Below are 12,160 nucleotides of genomic sequence, written 5' to 3'. Positions count from 1 at the left end.
ATATTTCAACATGAGTGGTAGCAAAAATAAGCCAACCTTTACTGCATGGTGTAATTAATATCCAGATATTGTGCGGAATCATAGTAAGAACATGAGTAACCACCTAACTGGTTTAAAATACTGTTTTCCCAGCTAGGAGGACAGCGCAACCGCAACATGCTTGTAAGAGTGGTCCCTGACTAGCCTGTCAAATCTGATTAGTCATAAGACACTATTTTTATTAAACCTTCTGTGGGAAGGGAGTGACAAAATGTGGCGGCATCCTGTTCTTGTGTTACTGTGTGTGGTTCTTAAGAGTTCTGTTTGCTGACAAGCGCCTTCTGAACTAATGGTGTCTTAATACGTGCACACTCACAGTGCATCAGAAAGACCAGAGTGATATAAACTGAAATTCTATGTGAATCTAAAATGACTGGCTCTGGAAATGATCCATTTCATGACTAGCTTATTGCTGATGTGCCTTAGCTAGTTCTTTGGTTAATTAAGGTGTTGCATATGGCAGAGGAATTATTCTTCCACTGCATCTTGAAATTAATGCAGACACCAGGTCAGCAGTAGGATTTAACTACAGGATTGGCAGCAAAAGCAAGATACATCTATCTTATGTGGGATGAATCTGAGACTTTATGCAGCTCCAGAGTGAGGCTACTGCAAAACTCCTTGGAAGCTGGATGTGCAGTTTGGACTTGTTGGGATTTATGCAGGTTGCCACTCATGTTGCTGGAGCAGTAACTGGCGCTGCCTTGAGCAAAACACCTTTTTCAACTTAATTTGGCCAAGTGAGGAGGATACTTTGTCTAATCAGAAGGTTTTGAAATTCTATAAAAAAGGAGCTTTTCAGTCTGAGGTAGTAATTAGACAAAAGAACTTTGAGAAATTAAAAAAAGTGTGTTGAAGCTTTGTCCCAAGTTCAGTGGAGAGTGGGCAGTGCTTACATGCAGTGCATGCAGTCTCCAGTGACAGAGGACTGGTGAGGATGTGAAGGCTGTATTATTTTGTGTCACCTGGCTTTTTCACTAAAAACAAATCCAGTTGATGACTTTATTGCTACTCTCACACAGAGGACCTACCAAGACAGCAGCTTGTCTGGCAGTGAAACCTGGATCTGAAAGTACAGCTATTTCATGGGCTGTTTTCTGCAGTGTGGGCACTGGGACCGGTAAGGCTTGTTCAGCTCCAGTGGTTGACATGCAGCTCTACTGGGTAGTCTGGTGGCTTTGCCTTTGACATCCTTCCTTGGATAGCAGGCTTGGCACTTTTTCACCTCCTTTTTTTCACCTGCTTTTCCTTCTGTCTTTGAAGCCTTAATGTTTTGTTTGTTTCTGAGAACCAGGTACCAGAACTAGTTTCTGGCTTAGTAGAATGGTTTCAGACATAATAGCACTGCTGAGGGAGGTCGGTTAGTTCTGAAAAGAACCTGACAAACATTGAACATGGTGACACGCAGTTTTTATGTGCAGTGTGCACCTGGACTTGCCCAGCATGACTCGCTTCCCCATGGCCCAGCATCTACCCTCTGTGCTTCACAAAGTCTGGTTGCACATGGGTGATCTTTGTACAGGTTTGGCTTTAGTTTTGTGTAGGATTCCTGTTAGCCAGGGCTGGTTCACCTGTTGATTTTGACATAATGTTGAAAGGGATCTTTGCACTGCAAAAGGGACTTTTCCTAGAGTACTTGAAACTGTCTCTTCTTGTCCTCAGTCATGTCACCAGCAGCAAGGAGGAAATAGCTAAGCTGTGTAATCCTCACCTTCTTTTAATATGTAATGTTTGCAGTTGGAATCTGCAGTGGGAACAGTGAGCCCAAGAGCCATTTACTGGGGACTGATGGACATGAATGTTAAACCTACCCCATGTTGTGCTCTGCTGTCTGTGGGGATGCACCAGAGGCCTCCATGGATTTGAAGAACAGCTGTTGGGCATTTCAGTCTATGAGCTAGAAAACTTCAGAGACAAAGGCCAGCTGAGTCTTTGACATGCATAATGTTACAAGGAGCACTTACAAATAAATTCAGTTACCCTAGGAATTATGCTGTGGATGTGCTTCTAATCTAGCAAAAACCCCATGTTATCGAGTATACCATAAGCATCCTGGAGCAGAGTTCTAGCTGACAGCTAATTCTATCTTGAACAACTCTTTTCATGAGGAAGGCCTATTCCCTGTTAAAAACTGGCTGGGCGCTTCTGTGTTTAACATCTTGGCCATATAGGATTCACATCCAAATTTTAGATGTTGTTGCTAAATGTTGTGGGCAGTGGATGGGGCCTGTTCTCATTGGTTTCTTGTGTGTATCCAACGTATCTTCTTCATGGTACCATTTATCTGTTTCATGCATTGCCCAGCGTGTCTAGATGAGTGCCATGCTGGCTAACTGGCTGCATACCCAGTAGCAGCGTACCCGTGTCCCTTTTTTAGAGCAGCAGGGATTAAACTGAAGAGGATCAGTGTGGTATTTCCAGTAGGAAGAGCTGTTCTTAATGCCGAGGGAGGCAGGGCATACTTCATGAGGCTGGAACAGAGTGGCCTCTGAGTGCTGTGATCTGTAACTGTCTGTCTTCTTGATCATCCTGGTTGTGTCTTGGCCATTTGCTGTTTTGGTTTGGGCTTTTTTGTTTCCCTTTTTTTTGCCATTTCAATTGGCAGACTCTGGGCTAAGTTGTCTGCTCAATTGGTTTCAAGGCTAAAAAATGTGTTTGCTTATCTGTCTTGGGAGCAGGCACATCAGGTGTCTGCAATGTTTTCCATAACCTAGAGATAAGACTGTAACTGCATAGGCTCACTCTGTGCTACATATACAAAGTTGTTCAAGCTGTTTAAAAATGTTTTTCAGGTTCTAAATGGCTTCTAAGAAGTTGGGATCCGACTCGCATGGTAAGTGAAATTTGGCATCGTTGTCTTTTCAGCAGGATGAATCCTTCTGTTGCTGCTAGCTAATGTCCTAGCCTAGACAGTCCATAGAGGCTAATCTGTTTAGCCTCTGAGTAGCTTTTTGTTAGGAATGAGGTGCCTTGGCTTTCTTCTTGCATAGTTGCTTGCTGATGCTGTGTTCACCTGTTCCCTGATTAAACTGAAAATCAGTCTCTGGCTGTTCATTGTTCCTTCATGGCAGAATAACACATTCCCCTTCCCCAAAAAATTCCCATTCAAAATCAAAGCTGAACTACTCTGGTGTTTGCTGGAGACTAGATCTGTAGTATCTTCCGGTGGAAGTCACATGAGAAGTTGAATTGAAAGTAAATCTTTTAATACAACATTGAATTGTGTTTCATTTTTGCATAGCCATGAATTTGTCTCCTAAATTGGAGTAACCTGTTTCAGAAGGCAGGTGGAGACTCTATTTTTCTGTCTTCTACATATTAGATACATAAAGTCATGCAGGTGATTTGTATAATGAAAATTATTTGCCTGTAATGTCCTTATTTTTTAGAAAATGGGATGTAATTTGTTAGTAATTAATATTGCTATGTAACATTAAATTTCAGTTGGTTGTATGTAATGTAGCTTCCTCAAATTAGTAATCACGACTTTTCAGGCTATCAAAACTAATGGTTTTAGAAATTCAGCCTTGATCTTACTGGATAATTTTTCCAATAAAAGGATCCTGGGGATTTCCGTTTTTCCTGGAGCTTTTTATTCAGTCTTGCAGGTGTAGAGTGGAAATACAAAAATAAAAAATGTCTCACTTAAATACTGAGTTAAAGATTAATAAAAATAGCCTATGAAAACTTTGTTTTTATATGGTCTCCTCCTTTGCTGCAAGATAACTAATTTTTTCATTTGGTAGTTGCCAGCTATTCAGCAGTTGCTTCTGTGTCTATAAACGGTCCCTGTGAGCATTCTGATTTGCTTGTTTTTTATGTGCGTTTTTATTTTTCTCCTCACCTAACCAGACTAGCAAAGGCTCCTTAGAGCTAGAATTCAACATGTCTTAAATATTTCCCGGAGCAGTATGATATGGTGGAACATGCTCCTGGCTTCAAAACAACAAAGTCCAAACAAATGGTGCCGTAAGCTGCCTGGTTAACTTGTCTGCTCCTTTGTGTACCCTCTGTTCCTAATCACACTGTCACAGTACTGTTACTGAGGAGTAGTATAGCGACTCCCTTGTCTTAATTATATCTTAATAGATCAACAGGACAGTTGTTTCAGTCTGCTCCAGGGTTGTTATCTTACTAAGTGAGTTTTGCCTTACTGCAGAGCATCCATCCCCATGGCTGCCTTCAGCTCTGTGTCTCTGACAGGCTGATGAAATCGGTCAATATAGTTGATGTATCTCTTGTGATTATTGTTGAACTGCTTATTAGAGGGCTGTCACTGAATCACAGAATGGTTGAGGCTGGCAGGGACATCTGCAGATTGTAATATCCAAACCCCTGGCAGGGTCACCTAGAGCAGGTTGCTCAGGACCATGTTCAAGTGGAGATGAAGATAGAAACACAAGGTATGAGTGGAGGGGAAGGAATCCCTTTTCCTATGTGGATTTTGCCAAGTGTGATGCTTCAGTATTTTTGCTGTTGCTATACAATTTAAAAGTTTTTGAATTCCGATTTCCAACAGTTACGTAAGTGGTTTGTATGACCACAGCAACTAAGTCCCACGTGGTTTCAAAACTGTTCCCCATTCGTAACTGGGGGGTTTGGGGGAGTACTTGTTTGTTTCCCCTGAAGTGTTTCCATTTTGGTGCCAAACTGAAAGACGCTTCTATAAGTTATACTGAAGTAGAGAGAAATCCTGCTCTTGTAGTAGTTTGTTGTGCCAGGAATGCAGTACGGAGCACAGTGCCAGAGACTGGGCTGACAAGTACACTTTTACCAGGCTTGTTCACAGAAATTACTCAGTGTGCTTTTAAGCGATACAAGGATGAAGTGGCTAACAGACTTACTAAATAAGTAAGTTTGGTAAAAACTTAAGTTGTTTCACTTGAATGTGGGACTGTTGTAACAATGTCTTTCATAATACCCTTTCTATGTAGGTTTTTCTTACTGCTCTAGAATATGGCATTTAAAACAATTTTCACCCTTTACTCCTCAGTGAGTTCACTGTGATCTGCTCAGAAAAAGGATTGTTAAAACAGTCTCTACTGGGACCCACCCACCTGATGGGGTGGCCCAGAGGGTGGGGAGATCCTTTGAGAGAACAGGTACAGGACAGATGAGTTCTGCAGCAAGCACAGCCAGTCCACTGTGACCTGCCCATTGTTCCTGACCAGTTTTTTGGTCCAGTGAGCACTCCTGCGAGGCAACACTTGGCAGACATCCCACCTTAGCCAGGCCAGAACTCCTGTGTTGGGGTTTCAGGGTTCCATTCTCTGTCCTTGGCAACGGTCGTGAGGCAGATGAGGGATCTTTGGACCATCTCTTACAGGCTCTCTTGATAAGTTTCTAACTTCACCAAGCAACTACTGTTCTGATTGGGCTGGAACAAACTGAATTCTATGTGCATAGGTGTTGCGCTTCAGACTTTTTGCCATCAAATGTCCTAAACCATTTGAGGTGTTTTTATTATGCACTTGTGGGCTTTTTCTCATAGTTATATTCAGGATGAGGTTATAACAAGGGTTGTTATTAAAAAAATCAGTATACTGGGGAGAAAGTAGGAAGTTTTTATTCCTAAGTCTGTGGTTGAGCTGGCAGCTGTCAATATAGCTAGTCTAGTTGTACTTAGTATTTTTTATTTGTTGTGCAAAACAAGATTGCTGTTATGTAAACAGCAAAGTTTGCACTTGTACCCTCTGTGGCTGGTATCCGCATCAGGTGTAGCTGTGCAAGTGAAAGTGCTCACTACATATTGTCCATAGGTCTAATAAGACAAGGATTTGCACGGTGAGCAATTTGGGCTGGGAGATCCCTTTGGAGGGGTAATCTTGCTGGGCTTTGATCATCTGGCTTAGATCGGGACTTGAGCCAGTGGGACTAAGCAGGTTGTGGTAGCAGCAGTTGGCAGATCTGGTTGTCTCTGATCTGGCCATGATTTACCACTCTGGCTGCAGAAGCTGCCACAGTTGTTATTTCTTTATAAGCAAATGCTTTGGCTTATCAGACTTTCGAATTGTCAGCTCAGGTATAATTTGGATGCCGTGTTGCAAAGAGTGGTAGTGTTGGCTAAGTGAGGTGCTGCCTGGATGCTGTGCTGTGCAATGCTTGGATACGTGATTCCAAGGATCACTGAAAATGCTTTTTCACCCTGGACCTACAGATGGGATGTAGGTTGTTCATCCTGATCGTTTTGAAGTGTCCTTTGGATTCTGTGACCACCCAGTGTGTGCATAGTGTGAGAGCTCGAGTAATTACAGCATATAAGCCTTTAACTGCAAATTGACAGGATGTTCTTGTTTATGAAAGCTGCTCAGCCTCTGGGAGTCTGTGGCTGGCTTGTTGATGAATCAACAGTGAGGGAACACAAACAGTACTTAAACTGCCATCTGAGTATGAAAATGGGTCAGATAAAAACAGCACGTCACAGTTAATTAAGCAAGGACTTCGTAGCTGAACACCATCTTAGATGTTGCCGCTGAGGTCTTTCTGTGTCTCTGTCTCTCAGGGAGAAGCTACAAATGTTTGTAGCTCTTCAGATTGTTACACATGCCAGAAACCTTGCAAGTTTTTCTAAAAGCTTAGACCGGTGATCCAAGAGACCACTTTCAGTTAATGGAGAAGCTGTTTAGGTTGTATTTTGGGTTTTCTCATATTTCTTCACAGTCACTCAAGTAAAACATGAATAGTCTGACTGCTTGGAGGTGGTTGAGCTCTAAGTGTTTTTGTCCTTGTGAATTTGCAGGAAGAGTGTCATCCTAGAAGAAAAATGACTGATATTGAGCCTGATAAAGTTAGATTGCCTTCTTTCAAAAATTAGAGTTGATGTGCTAAATAGTGTTGATATTTCACTGTGTTTTGTTTAAAGTGAAATGGCTTTGGTTCATCACTTTGCCTTTGTGGCCACTTCTGTCCAAACACTACTTACTACTTGTATGTCAAAACCTGGATTGTAGTTTGTCTTAGTTGTTCTAAAGCTGAGTGATTTTAAAACCGTTTTGAATACAACAAAAATTATGGATCTTTTTACAGAGATAGAATACAGTGTTCAGGAGAGCTTCAGCATCCAGTTATGTAGGAATAGTGTTGTCACAAGGGAAACTAAGATACTGGTTGCATTGATGTCAAAATCTGTGGATTGTGGTTGTGAGGGGGTTTGCCATTTTTTTTTCCCTTAACAGTAATGGGCTAGAATTTAGGAATTAAACAAACTCTGAGCAAACTCCCTAAACTAAATTGACACACTGAGATCCAAACAGCTTCATACTCCGTTTGTGTTGTTATCTGGCGTAGATGCTACAGCAGAGATGAAATAGCTCCCAAATATAGCAATGTGAGCCTGAATTGGAAGGTGAAATTTGTGAGTTGTGGTTTGTTTTTTTTTCTTAATACAATTTCTGCTTCTGATTTCAGGGCCTTTCAGTTACCTTGATGATGTCCCATTTAAGATAGGAGACAAGTTCAAAACCCCAGCAAAGGTTGGATTACCCATTGGTTTCTGTCTGTCTGATTCTTCTCAGCTTGTTAGAGATGCACAGGTAAGTGACATTTTGCCTTCCTGCTCTCTCTTCCCTCACTCCTGGCCCCAGCCTGTGGTGCTGTACATCCCAAGTTGTCACAGTTAGCACACAGTCTTGTATTTCTAGAAGATCTGTTGGGCTGTATAGAAAAATAAAATATGATAGGTCATGCAAAAAGCTTCTAATTTTTATTGCCTTAAAAAAGCCATTAGGCTTTTATTTTTAAGCATTCATTTTAGTCTCTCTGCTTCAAAGAAGCACAGTGGTTTTGTTGTGTATTAGTTATAAATGATACCTTGACGAAATTGGAATATGATTTTTAAGAAGAAAAATCCTAAGGACTGATACACATGGGCAATGACATAATTTTCAGTGGTTTTCTTCTGTATAGTTCTTGTGTGTTCCTCTGTGTAGTTCTGAGTGAGAATACTTTCTGAGCTGTGGAGTGAACAGATTACAGCTTGATACATGGATGGCTTCCCTATCTTGAGGAGCATGTTTCTGTTAAACAGTTAGTGGCATAAAATTAATTGCTTTAGCGTAACTGTTGGAAATCTAATCTCCAAATGCAGGTTGTGGTAGAGGAAGTCTAATTGAATTATGTTTTCTCATTTGGATCCATGATTTTCCTTGACCGGTCCCAATTGATGATTGTTTTTACTTTGTCTCTGATGGATTGCTGTTGGTGGTTCTGCTTTTTTCTTCTTGTTTTTGTTTTCTCCCTTTCCTATGCATTACCCTGTTATCCTACTTCATAGCTTTTCCCTCATAACCATTAAACAATTACCTGATTTTCCTAGTACGCATTTTCCCACTCAGTTAAGCTGCTGTGGGAGAGCCGAAGGTGACACTGATGTCCTTTGCTGGCTGGATTGTGTGGTTTCTCCATTTTACTGCCAAGCTGGGGCTCAGCCAGCATAGTGTGCCTGTTCAGACTGCAACACCCCACACAATGTGAACTGTGCATCTCACAGTGGAATTTGACTCTTTTTACTGCTGTAGTGAGTGCTGTTAAAAAAAAAAAAAGTGCAGGAAACATAGCTTCCCATTCATTTGTTTAGTATAAAAAAATATGTGGATATTTAAAGACAGAGTTAGGCTCCTCAGAATTTTGCTCTTTACAACTAAGCAACTCTGTGGTCAGTACATTGGTGGTGAGTAGGTGCCTCCCTGTGCTGATCTGGCCTTGAAGGACCTGATGTTAAATGGGAAAAGCTTTTTAGATCCTTTCACATCAGTAACTACAGGAAAATCTGCTGCTGCCTTTAGGTGTTGTCATTGGTGTAGTCACAGCACTTTGGCTGGTGAGGCACTGCACTGGAGTGGGAATGAGAATACTGCCTAAACCAATGGGTGTAGCACTAATATCGAGTCCCTTAGGAATCTTTTCAGGGAAGCTGAGTAATACTGTATTGGCCTCTGGATGCAAAAATACTCTGCTGAATGACTTGTAGAATTTGTGGACTAGGGATAATTCAGTGGTGCCAGATCAGGGTGCGATTGTTCATGTAATAGCTCATTTGAGTTCCCCTGGCTACCTCCCTTGTCCTGGAGGAAGAAGGTGGGAGGGCTGTGATCTTGGGATGATGAGTAGTTCTAATGAAAAGCTAAACATAGGAAGGAGGCAAAATTCAGTATTCTAATCCAGGCTGCAGCCAGGTTTTCCTGTTAGTGGCAAAATTAAGTACGCCTGATGTCTGCCAGCTTTGTCAATCTGCAGGTTGTGAAAAACTGGTGCTGTTCCTGGTAGCTCATCTAGATCTTATTCTCTTTGTGTTAATTTTTGTTGCTGTTAGAGGTAGCAGCTTTGAACCTTATAACTTATTTTATTTTTATTATTATTTTTAAACTTCCCTTCTCTCCTTTCCCTTCCACTCCCATCCAGTATGACTTCACACTGGAAAAGAAAACAATTGAGTGGGCTGAAGACATCAAAAAAATTCAGGCTGCCCAAAGAGAAGCTGAACACAAGGCAGAAGAAGCTCTAGCAAACTCAAAAGCAGTGCCAGAGGACAACACCAAGATGGGGTTCTCAGAGGGACCTTGCCCTGAAGCCATGCCTCCTCCTATTAACCCCATCCTTGCTAGCCTGCAGCACAATAATATTCTGACTCCTACCCCGGCCAATACCAGCTCTGTGAAGCAAAAGGTCCTCAGTCCACCTCGACCAAAGGCAGATTTCAACCCAGCTGATTTTGAATGTGAAGAAGACCCGTTTGACAACCTGGAATTAAAAACTATCGATGATAAGGAGGAATTAAAAAATATCCTTGAAATTCATGTTGGTACTACTGGGCCAATTGTTGCCCAGCTGTTAGATAATACTTTGCCTAAAGGAGGGTCTGATTCTGTGTTGCAAGATGAGGAAGTTCTGGCATCCATAGAAAGGGCCACGTTGGACTTCAAACCCCTTCACAAACCCAATGGCTTTATCACTTTACCGCAGCTGGGAAACTGTGAAAAGATGTCCTTGTCTTCCAAAGTGTCCCTTTCTCCCATCACTTCAGTGAGCAATATCAAATCCCTGTCATTCCCTAAGCTTGACTGCGATGAGGGTGATCAGAAATCATCAAAGCTTACAAGCACTTTCCACAGCACTACCTGTCTCCGCAATGGCACTTTGCTTGGCTCTTTGCAGACCTGTGCGCAGAGCAAGGCCAGTGAACTGAATGGACACCATACGCTTGGTCTTTCTGCTCTAAATGAGGACAGTGGCAGGGAGACATTATCCCCTTCATCCAGGCTGTCTTCTCTGGCTGTTTCGACTGTTTGTACAGAAGAAGAATCATCTCAAAGCACATTGACTACGGTAAACATGGAGTGGAGTAGAACTGGGGTTGCTGGTGAGAGGTGCAGGTGCACAGGCAACTCTTGCCTCTAAATTGCCATGTTACTTTGGTTATAGTTTAATTTACTAGGAGTGAATTGTAGATCCTCTTAACTTACGTTGCAAATTGATCAACCCAACAGGTCTCTGTGGTGGTAATTCTGATCCTCAGATTATTACCCTACATTTTCCCCCAAATTTGACATTTTTAGACCAGTTCCAATGATTGTTCTTTCAGCTTTTCAGCTCTCATTTTTTGTTGATAGTTGCACACCTTTGAGCTAGGCATCTTCCATGTACAGTCCTACATTTTGTCCTACCCAGATGAGATATATCTGATTCTGAAGTGCTGTTTGGCTTTGTATCAAATCTCTTCTGGTTTTCTTCCTTGGTTTGCTTGTTTATTTGCTGGAAATAATGGGAAATGCAGGCTTCTCAAGGAATAGAAGTAATAATAAGTTAAAACACACAGATGTGCTGTGTCATTCAGAGAAGAAAAGTGCTTGCGATTGACCTGCAGTGAAGTAAGCCTATTTCTTTTTTTAATTTCAGTTTTCTTCCTGAGATCCTTTAAAAACCTAATCTTTAACAGGAAAAAATTGTAGTAAAATCTCATATTCACCCTTTCTTGTGAAGGAGGGTAGAGTCATTGCTTGGTGGAGACCAAAACCAGCCTTAAAGATAATCTTGTATTTTTACCATTACAGTTGGTCACATATGGCTCTGAGAGGAGAGATTGACTCTTCATTTCCTCAATCTTGTTGCAAGTTCTAAAATTACTTTGAGGACAGTAACTTCACATCAGGTGGTGTTTTTGTCTCTTTGTTAATAAGAACAGAGATTAGAGTAAGCTAGTGGGTTGGTTTTTTCTGTTTTTTGTTGTTTTTGTTTTTTTTTTAACAAACCAAGGATCTGGACACCAGTGCTCATGAAGCCTAGTGAAAGCTGTGTAGTTAAATCCTCTAACTTGTTCTAAAATCTGGGATTTTTTGTCTGTCCAATATAAGCAGTTTTTCAATGATTCTGTGGTTTTAGTGACATACTGTAGTTGTTGTGTCACACCACGTGCTCTGAAACAAGTGATACTGCTTCTCCCCTTTTGTTCTCCCAGCTCTTTTCAGGGTTAGGTATATGCACTCAAAATTGTGAAGTACAATATCCTGGGAAATAGGGTATCTGAAAGAGCACAGCAGAATAGCTGTTTGTTGATGACTGGAGCAAATTCAGTACTGTTAACTTCGGCAGGAGCAGCAGTGTGCTGAGAACCTGCTCACTGCTGCAGGTCACAGGTGTGAGAGGGGCCTCTATGACCTCAGCTACGGAACACATCGTATCTCTGGGGACAAAAGATCACTTGCAAATAGACAGATTGGCATGAAGATGCTTAAATTTAGACTCAAACTATTCAAATCTTCCTGCATTATTATATTTTTTTAAAGACCGAGAGAGAGTGTACTCCTGGCAATGCTGCAGGGGAAGATACAAAGTTGGGGGGAAAAAAGTAGTTACTAGGAGAAGTAATAAAGTCAGTTTATTAATTTGAAATTATTTATGCTTTGGAAGTGGTAAACCAAGAAATAATTATGCTGATGGAACATAGCTATTTGTGTTTAAATTCCAAGACTTCAGATTATACTTGTTTTATGTTTCCACAGTATAGTTCCACTGGAAAATTATGGCTGATATGCAAGAAATTTTATTTAAATTCTTTTGTTGCATTTACTTAAATTAACAAAAAACCTCAGAGTATGAAAACAGTAGAAAGAAGTCACAATCATCT

At 41.2% G+C, this 12,160-nt stretch overlaps 1 protein-coding gene across 4 annotated transcripts in view; it reads left to right on the top strand.

The window, feature by feature from the left end:
• UBAP1 (ubiquitin associated protein 1) overlaps positions 1-12,160 on the top strand; it is a 35,981-nt gene that overhangs the window by 16,586 nt on the left and 7,235 nt on the right. For 3 of the 4 annotated variants that reach the window (XM_040089777.1, XM_040089774.2, XM_040089776.2), the window contains 3 exons: positions 2,832-2,872; positions 7,447-7,571; positions 9,439-10,362. In XM_040089777.1, coding sequence (XP_039945711.1) covers positions 2,839-2,872; positions 7,447-7,571; positions 9,439-10,362 — 1,083 coding nt within the window. In that variant the 5' untranslated portion in view covers positions 2,832-2,838. Of the gene's footprint in view, positions 1-1,061; positions 1,160-2,831; positions 2,873-7,446; positions 7,572-9,438; positions 10,363-12,160 lie in introns of those variants that run through there. The other variant, XM_040089775.1, reaches the window with a different exon arrangement.

This window comes from Hirundo rustica, chromosome Z, assembly GCF_015227805.2.
Source record: "Hirundo rustica isolate bHirRus1 chromosome Z, bHirRus1.pri.v3, whole genome shotgun sequence".
Taxonomy (NCBI): Eukaryota; Metazoa; Chordata; class Aves; order Passeriformes; family Hirundinidae; genus Hirundo; species Hirundo rustica.
The sequence above is the reverse complement of the archived record's forward strand: the minus strand, read 5'-3'. Positions and strand labels throughout refer to the sequence as shown.